General features: G+C 53.2%; 2 protein-coding genes across 3 annotated transcripts; both read left to right on the top strand.

The window, feature by feature from the left end:
- The first annotated feature begins 18 nt into the window (after positions 1-18).
- On the top strand, positions 19-11,763 carry B4galt2 (UDP-Gal:betaGlcNAc beta 1,4- galactosyltransferase, polypeptide 2). 2 transcript variants are annotated; one of them, XM_013016889.1, is made up of 7 exons: positions 19-108; positions 1,635-1,990; positions 2,200-2,435; positions 6,264-6,454; positions 6,671-6,793; positions 6,901-7,005; positions 10,887-11,763. In XM_013016889.1, the coding sequence occupies exons 2-7, from the start codon at positions 1,687-1,689 to the stop codon at positions 11,035-11,037; spliced, it is 1,110 nt and encodes a 369-aa protein (XP_012872343.1). In that variant the 5' UTR covers positions 19-108; positions 1,635-1,686; the 3' UTR covers positions 11,038-11,763. The 2 variants fall into 2 exon arrangements, with proteins under 2 accessions (XP_012872343.1, XP_012872344.1); XM_013016890.1 differs by lacking the exon at positions 19-108 and adding an exon at positions 598-637 and having other exon boundaries at positions 10,887-11,762.
- A 366-nt stretch (positions 11,764-12,129) lies between these two features.
- Positions 12,130-15,582, top strand: LOC105986045. The gene is made up of 8 exons (XM_013016783.1): positions 12,130-12,498; positions 12,690-12,865; positions 13,000-13,116; positions 13,995-14,069; positions 14,223-14,262; positions 14,837-15,027; positions 15,244-15,366; positions 15,474-15,582. The coding sequence occupies exons 1-8, from the start codon at positions 12,130-12,132 to the stop codon at positions 15,580-15,582; spliced, it is 1,200 nt and encodes a 399-aa protein (XP_012872237.1).

Consider the following 15,582-nt stretch of genomic DNA (forward strand, 5'->3'; position numbering starts at 1 on the left):
CTGGAGGCGGTGGGGACGGGCCATGGGGGACGGAGCCGTCCGCAGCCACCGGAGCCGGGAGCCCCGCTGGAGCTGGAGCGGCGTCCCCTGCTGAGCCCCGAGCGCCGGGTGAGAGGAGGGCGCGCAGCCCCCCACCCCGGGCCCCGGCATTCCAGACCGGCCTCTCCCGGGGGCAGCCCCAGCTCGGCCCCAGATCCCAGCCCAGGACCGGGTGAGAGAGGCGCCGGCCGCCAGCCCCCGGCCTGGCTTCACCCCATCTCACCCCACCCCCATTTCTCCGCTCCCCCGCCTGGGTTCCTCCGCCCGCCCCCAGCCAGCTTCCCTTATTGTCCTCGCTCGCCCCAGCCTCGTGGCGCGGGGAGGCGCGCTGTTCGCGTCTCCCGTGTGCCTCGGCCCCCGCCCCCCACACCCCCACTCCACCCTCGCCCCCAGGCTCCACACCCACCACCCTGTCCCGGGGTGCCACGTGACAGCCTCTCAGCCCCGCCCAGGCGCACCCCTCTGCTTGGTGGCCAGCGTGACCCAGAACCCCTGCTCCAGAGGGAGGGGTGGGAATGCTTGCACGTGGGTCTGGGTGTGAGCTGTCCAGGAGTCTGCCTGTATGGCTGTATTAGTACCAGAACAGCCAGCTTTGTCGGTGAGTGTGTGGTTCCTCAGTGACCGGGGTGTGTCTGTGACTATGTGTAGTTTGGGGTGTGTGAGTGTGGGTAACTACCACTGGGACCAAGGGTGCCTGTGTTTTTCTCTGTGAGACCAGTGCCCCTAGAAGTACTGCCCAGTGGTTGCTGTTCTGCTGAAAAACCACAGCTGGAACCAGAGGTCAGACAAGACCCCTCCCTACTAGTCAGAGAACTATACCCTTTCTCTAGGGCCTAAACATGTTTTTGTTGTTGTTGTTTTTCCCCCCTGAGAATCTGGAAGCAGCTGTGCTGGGTGAGATCCAGCGCTGCTTTGAGGTCTCCGGTGAGGGTATCTCCTGCCCCACCCTGTACATGACCTCTCACTCCTGTGGGAAGGGATGATGTAAATATCTTGTCTGCATTGGGCCCAGTGGATGCTGAGGGCCACTCCCAACCTGGTCCCAGTTGGCCTGGCCTGCTTGCCACTGGGACCTGAATGAGTGAATCACTTCCCAGCAAGGCTCCTGGAAGGACCGAAAAGTTATGAGTATAAAGTGCTGCTGCATGTGCCTACCAGTGCATGGTAGGTACTCAGTGAACGCTCCCCCTTCCTAAGCCGTGAGCCCTGAGTTAAGACCCATGAGGGTCTGTAAGTGTGTTTCCATGCTTAGATATAAACGTGTGTGTTCAGAGTTGATGTGTCCTCATTCCTTAGAAGTATATATGTAGTTGTGCAATAGGAAGTGTACCTGCTTGTGTTTGCATATGGATCAGGGAGGACAGCAGTGTGTAAGTTCATGTGCTTTAGTGCCTAAGTGTGTCTGAACGTAAATGAGCCTTGAGTTGCCAACTGAGTGTTTGCAGATAGAATGTGACTGTGAATGTCAAGTGGTGTGAGCAGGCAAGTATGAGGATATGGGTCTTTGAGTGTGAACCACTGGGCTGGTGGCTGGTAGGCAGCCTTGCCTGTCCTTCTCTGACCTGTGGGGTCTCTTTTTCTCCTTCCTTGCTCAGGCCGGCAGCCGGATGCCCCGGCCCATCGGGCGGGCCAGCGGCCGCCTGCGGGATGAGCAGACTGCTGGGGGGGACGCTGGAGCGGGTCTGCAAGGCTGTGCTTCTTCTCTGCCTGCTGCACTTCCTTGTGGCTGTCATCCTCTACTTTGACGTCTACGCTCAGCACCTGGCCTTCTTCAGCCGCTTCAGTGCCCGTGGCTCTGTCCGTGCCCTCCACTTGGCAGCCAGCAGCAGCACCAACTGCTCAAGGCCCAACGCCACTGCCCCCAGTTCTGGGCTCCCTGAGGTCCCCAGTGCCAAGCCTGGCCCTACAGCTCCTGTCCTGCCACCTTGTCCTGACTTGCCACAGGGTCTTGGTGAGCTTGCAGGGTAGGGCCTGTATATAGGGGCGGGAAGAGGGTCCTACCAACGTGACTGGGGAATGGAGTCTTAGACCCATGGGGGTACCATGGGTCTAGGTCTGTTGAAAAAGGGTCATTCCTGGGGTTCCATCACCCATTCCCAGGAGGCCAGTGTCCCTGGATTCTGGCGAAGGCCCTGATTCCTAACACTGTCCTGCCTGCAGTGGGCCGACTGCTGATCGAGTTCACTTCACCCATGCCCCTGGAGCGGGTGCAGAGGGAAAACCCAGGTGTGCTCCTGGGCGGCCGCTATACTCCACCTGACTGCACCCCCGCGCAGACAGTGGCCGTCATCATCCCCTTTAGACACCGGGAGCATCACCTACGCTACTGGCTCCATTATCTACACCCCATCTTGAGGCGGCAGCGGCTGCGCTACGGAATCTATGTCATCAACCAGGTGCGTGGTCTGTGGCACCTGACTGGGCACTGAGCCATCACGGAGGCCATACACACCTGCGGGAATGCCTGCTCAGGAATGCAGGGGCCCATATGCCTAGTTGTATATACAGGGGTTGGTAGGCATCTGTGGGTCCTTGTTTGCCACGGTTGTCAGTATGTGAGTGCATGGGCATGGAGGGGTTACCTGTGTGCCAGTGTACACATGTGTCAGTGTGCACAGGAAGATTCATATGTGCAAAAGATTCATGTGTGCACATGAATGCTCGCTTGTACACTAGCAAGTGCATAACCACCAAAGGAGCTGATCCCTACTGTCTGCCCTTAGCAGGCCCCACTCCATGGTAGGAGATGCCTAGGGTACACTGACTAGATAGGAGGAGGTATTGAGAGCTCCAAGGAGAGGGAAAGGTCGTCTCAGAGAAGGACGAAGCCTAGGGCCTCTAGGTGCATGTGTTTGGCCACAGCTGTGGCCAGAGGGCTGAAAGTAGCATGTAAGTTCTTGCAAGGCTGACAGTGTCTCAGAGCAGATCTGGTGTAGGCTCTCTCCTGGACTTGAATGTGGATCCCTGTTGACTCCATGAGGATGCTGTGTGATTGGAGTTGGAGCGGGAGCTCTGGCAGCACAGAGGGCCTGGGCCAGCCCTGATGCTGGGAAGCAATTGTTGGGATGAATCTTGAGGGATGAATAGGCAGCAGCTGGCGGAGGCAAGCATTCTAAGGAAAGGGACCTGGTGGGCCAGGATCAGTAAGAAAACTGGTCTCCTGTGTTTAGGAACTACTAGCTGAGGTATAGCTGAGTAGCAGAGATTACTGGAGGGATTGATGGAAGCCAAATAAAGAAGGGTCAGTTGAACTCCAGCCTGGAGATAATGGGGCACCATTGTGTTAAGTGGGGAGTAAGTCCTGTGTTTGCCTTTTTAGAAAGACATTTGAATGGTAGAGAGGGGGAAGCAAGAGGCAGAAGAAGTTACAGTGGCCAGGAAAGAGATGGTCAATGTGGGTCTAGGACAGTCCTTGTGACAAAAGAGAGATGTCAAGACAAGGCGAGGATTTCGGTCTTGGCTGTTGGCTGTGTGGATGACCACACCTGTGGATTACATGGGGCGCACAGGAGCTGAGCCATGACTAGGGAAGATTGTGATTCTGAACCTCTCTCACCTGCTAGGAGTTTGAGAGCCTGGGGAAGGTGCAGGAGGGAATACAGGCAGTCAGATAGTAAGTCTGGACCTAGGTAGGAAAGGGATCCAGAAATCCAGTTTGTAGAGGTTTTTTCAAACCACCATCAACATGCTCACAGTGCCTGGATGTAAAAGGAGAAAGCCAGCCCTGAAAGGATGGGTGGAGAGAAGGAGGCTGCTACAGATGCCTAGAACATGGGCTAGAGGGTGACAAGGGACCCAGGAGAGCGGGTGTCCCAGAAGCCCAGCAGGTGTCAGGAAGGAAACGCAGCAGCTGCGTGAGCACTGTGGGGGAGTGAGGAGGCATGTGGACCAAGAAGCGTCCAGTGGATTTAGCAACAAGGTGGGCCCAGCAAGAGCCATTTCAGGGGCATGGTGGGGGCGGAAGCAGATTGCAGTGGGTTGAGGAAGGAATTGGATTTGACAAAATAACTGATTGGAGACAACTCCTTAAAAAAATAAAACACAAAACTCTCTGCTGTGAAAGAAAGGCAAAAGGTATAGTGTGATGGCAGGAAGAAGGTTTGCTTTTTCTCTCACTCTCTCTCTCTCCAGGGAGAGAATTGAGCATGTTTGTGAGCCATGTGGGGGAAACCTAAGGCCTCTTGCTGGTAAGATAGAACAGAAGGAATGCGATGAGCCAGGGGGACATGGACAAAAACCTCCACAGGCTAGTGGAAGAGAAGTTCAGTAGTAGGAGGGGAAGGCAACTTTCTACCCATCAGACTCAAGCTGGGCTGCAGTAGAGGAGGGTCCTCTATTTCTTCTCTCTTTATAGAGGGGCCCACTCACAGACTCCCCTCCCCAGCAGTTTCTAGCCTTAGCCTAGATGTGGTAAGGTGTCAAGAGTACTTCTTTTTTTTTTGAATTTTATTTTATTTTGCTTTATTTTATTGCGAAAATACTGTACAGAGGGGTTACAATTACATGGGCAAGATAATGAGTACATTTCTTATCAAGGATTGTAGCCTCCTCCTTTGTTTCCCCTTACCATCCCTTCCCATACTCCCCCCCACCCCCCCAATCCTGCCCCCCCCTCACCAAAGTTGTAAAGTTCGTTTTCGACATAAAGACTTGTACATCTCATTGTTGCAATGGGTCCACCTGTATCCCTATTTAAACGATTTGTTTTGTTTTTCCCCTTCCCCTCCACAAATTATACCGACATGAAATATAGTGAAAGCAGGGGTCAAGAGTACTTCTTAGCCAGGCACCAGTGGCTCACACCTGTAATCTTAGCTACTCAGGAGGCTGAGAGCTGAGGATCTGGGTTTGAAGCCAGCCTGGGTAGGAAAGTCCATGAGACTCTTATCTCCAATTAACCACCAGAAAACAGAAATGGAGCTGTGGTTCAAAGTGGAAGAGCACTAGACTTAGAAAAAGCTCAGGCAGGGCTGGGAAGGTGGCTCAGTGGTAGAGCGCTTGCCTTGCATGCGTGAGGCCCTGGGTTCGATTCCTCAGCACCACATAAGTAAAAAGAAAAAAGCCAGAAGTGGCGCTGTGTCTCAAGTGGTAGAGTGCTAGCCTTGAGCTGAAGAGCTGAGGGACAGCGCCCAGGCCCAGAGTTCAGGCCCCATGACCAGACACCCCCCCCAAAAAAAAAGAAAAAGCTTAGGGACAGTGCATAGACCCTAAGTTCAAGCTCTTCTCCTCCTCTCCCAAAAAGAGTACTTACTCTGATCTAATCTGTCTTCCTCTGTCCAGAATTTGGTGATTTATCCTGTAGCCCCATTTTTTAGGGTTCTTCCTTTTACTGAGATGTGACTACCTATAGCTCTCTGTTTGTCACTTAGTTGGAGAGACAGGTGAATCTAGCTCAGTCCAATCCTTGTTTCAGAGGCTGCTTAGGAGGTACCCGAGCTTGTGGGTCAGTTCTCGTGGCTTGCATCTCAGACACTGGTCATTTGGGGCATTCCTCACTTCGTGACTGTATGCTCAGCAGGGATCAAGACTAGGGCTGCGTGTCTCTAGAATCCCTGCTGGCACAAAGGAGAAGGCCACAAGGGCATATTTGAAAGAGTGAATGAATGAGAGCTCTAAATATCTTTTTCGTGGACACTGGTGTATAAAAGAGGACCAGAAGAGAGAGGGACGAATTATATTGGGTTATGAGGTTTAGTCCAGAGTATCTTTCCAGATATGAGTATAATAAGCAGAGGAGAGGGCTGGGAAGGTGGCTCAGTAGTAGAATGCTTGCCTTGCATGCATGAGGCCCTGAGTTCAATTCCTCATCATCACACAAGCAGAAAAAGCCAGAAGTGGCACTGTGGCTCAAGTTGTAGAGCGCTAGTCTTGAGCTGAAGAGCTGAGGGACAGTGCCCAGGCCCAGAGTTCAGGCCCCACGACTGACAAAAAAAAAAAAAAGGATAGATTGATCTAGCGGGATCTGTTATTTCCAAAGCCTGGAGACAAAAAAGAATCTAGAGTGTTGTATGTTCTGTACTTATTGAGGTTGGGTCTGAATGGGTCAGAAAGGATACTGGAACTAAATTTTGAAAGTTCTTTGTGAAAGTTTCCCAGGGTGCCATGCAGAGAAGGAAAGACTGGGTGGTTCCCCGGGGGACTTCTCTGGAAAATGAAGTGGCAGGCACTTGAAGGCCACAGATCCACAGCTGATCTGTCCTGTTCCCCTCAACCCTTCTCCCTAGCATGGTGAGGACACCTTCAACCGGGCCAAGCTGCTCAATGTGGGCTTCCTAGAAGCACTGAAGGAGGACGCTGCCTATGACTGCTTCATCTTCAGTGACGTGGACTTGGTCCCCATGGATGACCGCAATTTATATCGTTGTGGTGACCAACCCCGCCACTTTGCCATCGCCATGGATAAGTTCGGCTTCCGGTGAGGTGTTTTTCTTAGCAAGGCCCAAACCTCCATACCCCCACTTCACCTAGACCCTCACTCAGTCCTGGTACCCTGCTAGACCCCAGCCCAGATCCCTCTGGCTAAGCCAGCTCCCCATTAAGCCTCTGCTTGAATATCTCCCCCACACCTTATCCCTGGTCCTTCAACTTGAATCCCCTTGTGGTCCTGACAACCTGCCTTCCCATCCTATAGGCTGCCCTATGCTGGCTACTTTGGAGGTGTGTCAGGCCTGAGTAAGACTCAGTTTCTGAGGATCAATGGATTTCCCAACGAGTACTGGGGCTGGGGTGGCGAGGATGATGACATCTTCAACCGGTGAGTAGGGGTCTGGGTCAAGAGCAGACTGAGTGGGCCAGCGGGTAAGGCACAGATTGCGTGGGCTTTTCTTGGTGCCTGCTCCAGGCTGTCTGTTCCATCTTCAGGATCTCCCTGACGGGGATGAAGATCTCCCGCCCAGACATCCGAATAGGCCGCTACCGCATGATCAAGCATGACCGGGACAAGCATAATGAGCCCAACCCTCAGAGGTGACTTCCCTGGCACCCCTACCCCAGACATCCCTAATTCTTTATCATTAGAGGTGACTTCCCTGATTCTTGATCCCACCTGCCCTCCATTCCTGAACCCCTAGAGATGTTCTAGGAGCATCTTTGACTCCTGACTTCAGAGGCCACTGATCTGTGAAGGTAATCCAAGGCCTTTGGCCTCTGACCTCTGACTCATAAAGGTGACTCCAAGAACTCCTAATCCCTGCTCCTTCTTCTACCTGTTCCCACGTATCTCTCAACCCTGGCCTGATTTCCTAGAGGTGACCAGAATTTAAAGTCAGGGTTCATATTGCCATTGAGTAAAATGCATTCCCCTCTGTGTCCTCAAAGATCTCACTTGTGTGTCTTATTGCCCTTGTGGGAGCAGAGAGGATGAGACAGTAGGCGCTGGATACAGCTCCAGGGTATCACACAAAGGAGCAGTTTGGGGCAAGTAGTAGAAAGATGTACCAAACCCCTTTGCCATGGGAGGAAGGAGTCCCAATTTTAGGGAATGTCTGGTGTTGGCTGGAAGAAGAGCTTATAGGGTATGTGCAATCAGACGAGGCCTTCTTGGATGTCCTAACACTTATCTGTGACTCGCATCAAACCTGAGCGTGGGAACAGGTTTGGTCATGCCCATTCCTTGCCCCGCTGTCTCACACAAAGCTCATTATAAATAAGGGGACAAGCAGCTCCAGGTGTTGAGGGCAGTGCTGCCAGAGCTGAAGAGGGAGTGGAGTGATGGGGAAACTTGCTAGTGGAGGGGAGTCTGAAAAGAATTACTCATTCACCAAATAGTTGTCCTATACCCACCTTGGGCACAGTGGTGCATTTACCAAAGCTACAGGCTAGGTATGTGGTTCAGTGGTAGAGTGCTTGCCTAGCATGCATGAAGCCCTGGGTTCTATTCTTCAATACCACATACACAGAAAAAGCTGGAAGTAGCACTGTGGCTCAAGTGGTAGAGTGCTAGCCTTGAGCACAGAGAGGCTCAAGGACAGTTCCCAGGCCCTGAGTTCTAGCTCCAGGACTGGCAAAAAACAAACAAATAACAGAACTAATGGAGGAAGCCAGTGTGGATGAAGGTGTTTTTTTTTTTAATTCATTTTATTTGACTTTATTTTTTAAATTTTTATTGTTATTATAAAGGAGATATACAGAGTAATCAACCAGAATCAGGTACAGAGGGGTTATAGTTATGTAAATGAGGTAATGAGTACATTTCTTTTTGGACAACATCACCCTTTCCCTTGCTCTCTCCCTGTGAAGATGTATTTTTAATAAGTCTAGGATGTAAACATGCATGGCATATATTGAGACTCTTAAGGCTGGGAGAGACAATAGGGGGGCAATGCTGTGTGTCTGAGGTCTTGAGCACCTTCTGGGTGGAGATTTTTAGCTTTTGTGCCTGGGGGTCTGGGGGAGTAGGAAGTCTTAGAAGGGCTTAGAGCAGGGAGGGGCAGGACCAGATTTGAAAGACTTACTTTTGAGCTTCAGGGGGATAGATGAAGGCTGGCCCAATTGATAGGGACACTGGCAGGGCTGGAAGGAATTGGTGGAGCTGAGCTGCAGGGCGAGGACCTAGGGAACTACTGTTTTCCCAGCATTTCTGCTTTGAACCCAGGATGGAGGAGTATGGGAGATAAATGAATTTATGCACTGATGTGGGGTTGGAGTTTCACCAAAGCAGGAGGCCCCAGGAAGACCAGGAAGGTGATAAAAAAAAAGCAAGTGGTTCAGGGCAGTCGAGGGGAAGTACACTGAGACCCTAAAGAGAGGGGGCTGATGGGGCTGGGAAGGTGGCTCAGTGGCAGAGTGCTTGCCTAGCATGCATGACGGCCTGGGTTCGATTCCTCAGCACCACACAAACAGAAAGAGCCAGAAGTGGCACTGTGACTCAAGTGGTAGGATGCTAATCCTGAGCAAAAGAAGCTTAGGGACAGTGCCCAGGCCCTAAGTTTAAGCCCCAGGACTGACAAACAACAAAAAGAGAGAGAGGGCTGAGCCAGCTGAAAAGGCCTGCAAGGAGGGGAGGAGTGGGGCTCTTGGTCCTACCTGGTGCCATCAAGTAGTGATGCCTGATTGAGTGTGGAAATGGCCAAGTAGCAAGAGATTTCTGAATGATGGTTCGATTACCGGTTTTGCTTCAGATCTAGTTGTAGATTTCTTTCTCACCATACCTGCCCAAACTATCAGCAAGTCATGTCAGTTTCACCCCAAAACATTTGAGCTCTTGCCAGTACTGGTGGCTCATGCCTATAATCTTAGCTACTCAGGAGGCTGAGATCTGAGGAGAGCAATTTGAAGCCAGCTTGGGCAGAAAAGTCTCCATGAGACTCTTATCTCCAGTAAACTACTCAAAAAAGCTGGAAGTGGTGCTGTGGCTCAACTGGTAGAATGCTAACCTTCAGGCCAGGAGGCCAGAGAAGCTCAGGGACAGCACCCAGGCCCTGAGTTCAAGCCCCAGAACTGGCCAAAAACAAAAACAAAAAACATTTGAGCCCATCTTTTTTTCCCCTTTTCTCCCTCTGACCTCTGATACTTGCCTACATTTCCGCATGGGCTTTCTCCATGTCTTTATATAATCATACACACACACACACACACACAACTGGATTAAGAATCCTTCAGTAACTTCTCATAAAATAGAATATGAACTGCTTACTCTGACTTACAAACAGGCTGTTTTCCTTTTGTTCACACACAAAGTTCTAGCCATGTAGCTGTGCAAAATCTTGCTCTCAGTGTAGGGGTAGCATGTACTCTCACCTCTGCCTGGGATGCTCTCCCCACTGCTGGCAACTCATGTCACATACTCTTTTTTTTTTTTTTGGTCTGGTGGTGGGGCCTGAACTCTGGGCCTGGGCGCTGTCCCTCAGTTCTTCAGCTCAAGGCTAGTGTTCTACCACTTGAGCCACAGCGCCACTTGCGGCTTTTTTCTTATGTGGTGCTGAGGAATCGAACCCAGGGCATCATGCATGCAAGGCAAGCACTCTACCACTGAGCCACCTTCTCAGCCTCACATACTCTTTTCTTTTTCTTCTTTTTTTTTTTTTTTTTTTTTGGTCGGTCATGGGGCTTGAACTCTGGGCCTGGGCGCTGTCCCTCAGCTCTTCATCTCAAGGCGAGCGCTCTACCACTTGAGCTGCAGCGCTACTTCCGGTTTTCTGGTGGTTTATTGGAGATAGGAGTCTCACAGTCTTTCCTGCCCGGGCTGGCTTTGAACCTCGATCCTCAGCTCTCAGCCTCCTGAGTAGCTAGGATTACAGGCGTGAGCCACCAGCACCCGGCTCACATACTCTTTTCAAGGCTGCACCTCATCATCCTAGCCCGCTGGTTATTCCCTTGACTGTTACCTGTCTCTTAGTGACAAACTTGCCAGGAGAGGAATGACCTTACCTGTCCTGTTCATGGCTGTATCTCTGATGCTCAGTGCATAACCTAGCATATAGGGACAGACTGTTCACTAAGTGGATGAGGAAGAAGTGACTAAAGGATGAGGAACAGAAGACAGCACAGGTTTGCAGAGTAAAGGTGACACATCTGACATTGGACACACTGCATTTGAGACGCCTATGGGAGGCCTCGTGTCAGGGTCTACAGCTTAGAATAGAGGTCTGAGCTGACACTTGTGAGACTTTCTCACAGGTACTTCTGGGACAGGAATGGAGGAATCATTGGCTAACCCAGACTTCCCTCCACCCCCATGCGAAGATGAACGAAGGGGGTGAGATCTCATTTTTGAGGGCAGATGCAAGAACAGAGGATTTCTGAGTTACCCCTGGCAGGAGTGAGGTGGTTTGAGCTTTAGTCCCTAGAGATCCCATATTGAGCCTGGCAATTAGCACTGATCTGCACCCATTTCCATTCTTTTCTAGGTTTACCAAGATTCAAAACACAAAGCTGACCATGAAACGGGATGGCATTGGGTCAGTGCGATACCGGGTCTTGGAGGTGTCTCGGCAACCTCTCTTCACCAACATCACAGTGGACATTGGTCGACCCCCATCATGGCCCCCTCGGGGCTGACATTAATAGACAAAAGTTCTTGGTGCCAAGGATTGCTTGCCAGAGGACTGACCTACAGCCTGGCTCGGGCATCTGTTCTATGGGCGACCCCCAGGACTGAGACTGTGGGTTATGTTTGAGGGTCTTACAGAGACCGCCAGTTGGACCTAGAAGTTCCAGAACCCACTTTGAGGGGCTTCTGGCCTGGGCAGGCCCCTCAAGTGTGGCCCTCTCTGGGGTCAACCCTTCTTTCTGCCCCACTTCCCCCAGCCCAGCCTTCCTCACTGTCAGGGTCGGGCCAGCCCCTGCACTGCCTCGCGGAGTGGCCTGGGCTAGGTCACTCCACCTCTCTGTGCCTCAAGTTTCCCTCCTCCCCCTTGAGTCCCCTAGGGCCTGGAAGGATGGGAGGTATGACTAGGGGGCAGTGTCTCTTCCAGGGGGAATTCTCAGACATGAGACTCCCCCATGCTCCCAGGGGAGGGGAAACCTTTTTCATTCAACATTGTAGGGGGCAGTCTTTGGTGTGCCCCCTGCTGAGGAGCAGCCCCAGGAGGGGACCAGAGGGGGTGCTGTGTTGCTGCCTGGGACCTTGGGGTTGGCTTTTGCATGGGGGGGTAAGGGGACTGGATTAGTCTATAGTTCCCGCCTCCCTGTCTCAGAGAGGAGGCAGAAGCCCCAGAGGCCGGCTCATGTTTGTACATTGCACAGAAACTTGTGTGGGTGCTTTAGTAAAAAACGTGAATGGAACGTCCTCTGTGTCTGCTGGGGAGGGAGACACGGGTCCTGGGACTTCAGTCAGCTGCAGCACACAGGGACGTGGACACTGCCCCCCCCGCACCCCCCCCCCTTCGTGCTGAGCTCACTGGACTTGCAAACTTAACTTGCTGTTGCCTAAGGCCAGTGAAGTAATGAACTCAAGAGACCAGATTTCTGTCTTCCACCTGCCTAGAGGTGGAAAGAGCCCAAGGCACTGTGGACGGCCCCGGGGGTGGAGCGCCCGCGCCCTAGCCCTTTCACACCTGCCGTGCACCCAAACTAATTAGGCCGACGGCAGGGGTTCCCAGGGTTCCACCCGCGCGGCCGTGGGGGCGGGACCTCCCGGGGGCGGGGCCTATGGCGTGCGCGGTTCCCCGAGAGACGGCTGTGTCGAGGGGGCGGGGCCAGGACCTGGTTCCCACCGGGTGGCCGTGGCCAGCACTGCGGATGGCCCTGGGACCTTCCAGAAGCAGGACGGAAGAGAGAGCGCCGAGGACCGTGACAGAACAAGGCGGGACCTGTGATGTCCAGGGGGGCGGGGCCGGGGGGCGTGACTCCAGCTCGGGCGACCGGTGGTCGGAGTGGGGGAGAGCGGCCGAGCGGGCCTGGGACTCCCCGTCGCTGTGGGAGCTGGTGGAGGAGCACGTTCCGCTCCCGGAGCGACCCGAAGTGAAGAGGATTCTGGGGGAGGCGGTGGTGGACCTGAACCTGGAGCTGCGAGCGGAGGTGGGGAGCGGGGAGGTGGGCCACGCCCCGGGCCGGCCCCACGCGTTGGGAGCTTCCCCCACCTCCTCGGCGTCCCGGCCCTGCCGGGGGACCTGCCAGCGCGCCCCTGTCCTCTCCTGCTCGACTCTGCCCCACCCCGCCCTCTCACCTCTTCCCTGCCCAGTCGCAAGGTGTCCCAGCTCTCCTTGCAGGTGGCGATGCTACAAGCACTGCTCCAAGAGGCCCGATCCTCCCGAGCCCCTGGCTCCCACCCCATCTCTGACCCTTCCTCCCTTCTGGCACCACCGCCTCTCCTGAGGGACCTTGTGCGCCAGGAACTGCGACAGCTGCTCCAGAGTCTCCGCCACAAGGCTATCAGCGAGGGCAGGTGGGCATGGCAGGCTTGGGCCCCTCCCTCGGACATCACGTGGGCTAGCCCCACCCCTGACAAGAGCCAGGGTGGCCTTTCCTATGGTTTCCTGACAGGACCCCTTAGCTCCCTCCGTGTGTACCTCTTTGTAGGGACCAGGCCCAAGCCTGGGCCCAATATAGCCCCAAAGTCCTTCGCTTTGCCTTGGAGGAGCCCACGTGTGACCTTCCAGAACAGGAGCAATTTCAAGGGAGAGCGGTGGAGCCCAGGTAAAGTGATGGCAGAGGAAGAGGGCTTGCCAGAAGGTCCCAGTGAAAATGGTGGTAGCTGCCAGGCTGGGGCGGGGCTCGTTAATAGCTGCTTGTGATAGGGGTCTGTACATGAGGGTCACAGAAGTCCTTTCTTGGGGGTCTTTTTTTTTTGTCGGTTGTGGGGTTTGAACTTGGGGCCTGGGCACTGTCCCTGAGCTTTTTTGCTCAAGGCTAGTGCTCTACCACTTTGAGCCACAGCATCACTTTCCCGTGTCTTCAAGGACTTTCATGCCTGGGCTCGCTTTGAAACATGATCCTCAGATCTTAGCCTCTTGAGTATCTAGATTACTAGGCATGAGCCACCAGCACCCTGCTCCACAGAAGTCTTGAGGAGACACCTGCTCAGCCTGAAGGCAGGCAAGGCTTGCTGGAGAGTGACTGGGTTGATCTGTACCTGGGAGAATGAGGCAGATAGAAGAGCTTTTCCAGAAGAGAGGACAGGAGGCCATGTGCAAGGGAAAGTTGTTCTCAGGACTAGGGAACAGGAGTGAGAGTTAGGCAGAAAGCACTGAGAAGGAGCACACGGTGTTTCTAGCTGAGGGCTGAATGTGATCAAGGATTGGGACCACTTTGGAAGAAGTGGATGGTAGCAGTTTCTTATGTGAATTCTCACACAGCTCTGTAAGGTAGACAACATCCCCATTTTACAGATGAGGAAGTAAGGCTCAGAAAGAAGAGGCAATATGTCAGAAGTAAGAGTGTCCATGTGCAAGCCCAGGTTCTAGAACTCCTACTGTCACCTAGGTTGACTTTGTGAGAAAAGATACAAAATTAACCTGGGTGTGGCATTTGTGTGAAATATGGGGAGGGTGATGGTGACTTTTATCTGTCAGCAGCAGTCAAAGGACCCTCAGTGTCATCAAGGACCAACTGAACGTGTCCGGCATTGACCAAGTTGCTGGACACTTGAGGTGAGGACCAGGAGCATCTGAATGTGTATAGGTGGCAGACAGGACAAAAGACAGTAGATGGCTCTTGAGGGCCTGGGACTAACGAGAGGAAAGGGGGACAGCATGGGATTGGGGGAGGCAGACCCTCCCTATGCAGGGCTGAGCGGAGGGCAGAGCTGCTGCTGTAGAGATAGTAGTGGGCTGCTGTCAGGAGGTAACCAGGAGATGCCAGAGTCCTTGGATTTTTTTTTTTTGCTTTTGTTTTTTGGTTGTGGGCCTTGAACTTAGGACCTGGGGGGGGGGGGCTGGGAAAGTGGCTCAATGGTAGAACACTTGCCTTGCATGCATGAGGCCCTGAGTTCAATTCCTCATCATCACACAAGCAGAAAAAGCCAGAAGTGGCACTGTGGCTCAAGTTGTAGAGCGCTAGTCTTGAGCTGAAGAGCTGAGGGACAGTGCCCAGGCCCAGAGTTCAGGCCCCACGACTGACAAAAAAAAAAAAAAGGATAGATTGATCTAGCGGGATCTGTTATTTCCAAAGCCTGGAGACAAAAAAGAATCTAGAGTGTTGTATGTTCTGTACTTATTGAGGTTGGGTCTGAATGGGTCAGAAAGGATACTGGAACTAAATTTTGAAAGTTCTTTGTGAAAGTTTCCCAGGGTGCCATGCAGAGAAGGAAAGACTGGGTGGTTCCCCGGGGGACTTCTCTGGAAAATGAAGTGGCAGGCACTTGAAGGCCACAGATCCACAGCTGATCTGTCCTGTTCCCCTCAACCCTTCTCCCTAGCATGGTGAGGACACCTTCAACCGGGCCAAGCTGCTCAATGTGGGCTTCCTAGAAGCACTGAAGGAGGACGCTGCCTATGACTGCTTCATCTTCAGTGACGTGGACTTGGTCCCCATGGATGACCGCAATTTATATCGTTGTGGTGACCAACCCCGCCACTTTGCCATCGCCATGGATAAGTTCGGCTTCCGGTGAGGTGTTTTTCTTAGCAAGGCCCAAACCTCCATACCCCCACTTCACCTAGACCCTCACTCAGTCCTGGTACCCTGCTAGACCCCAGCCCAGATCCCTCTGGCTAAGCCAGCTCCCCATTAAGCCTCTGCTTGAATATCTCCCCCACACCTTATCCCTGGTCCTTCAACTTGAATCCCCTTGTGGTCCTGACAACCTGCCTTCCCATCCTATAGGCTGCCCTATGCTGGCTACTTTGGAGGTGTGTCAGGCCTGAGTAAGACTCAGTTTCTGAGGATCAATGGATTTCCCAACGAGTACTGGGGCTGGGGTGGCGAGGATGATGACATCTTCAACCGGTGAGTAGGGGTCTGGGTCAAGAGCAGACTGAGTGGGCCAGCGGGTAAGGCACAGATTGCGTGGGCTTTTCTTGGTGCCTGCTCCAGGCTGTCTGTTCCATCTTCAGGATCTCCCTGACGGGGATGAAGATCTCCCGCCCAGACATCCGAATAGGCCGCTACCGCATGATCAAGCATGACCGGGACAAGCATAATGAGCCCAACCCTCAGAGGTGA

The sequence above is a fragment of the Dipodomys ordii genome, unplaced genomic scaffold (genome assembly GCF_000151885.1).
Source record: "Dipodomys ordii isolate 6190 unplaced genomic scaffold, Dord_2.0 Scaffold33, whole genome shotgun sequence".
Taxonomy (NCBI): domain Eukaryota; kingdom Metazoa; phylum Chordata; class Mammalia; order Rodentia; family Heteromyidae; genus Dipodomys; species Dipodomys ordii.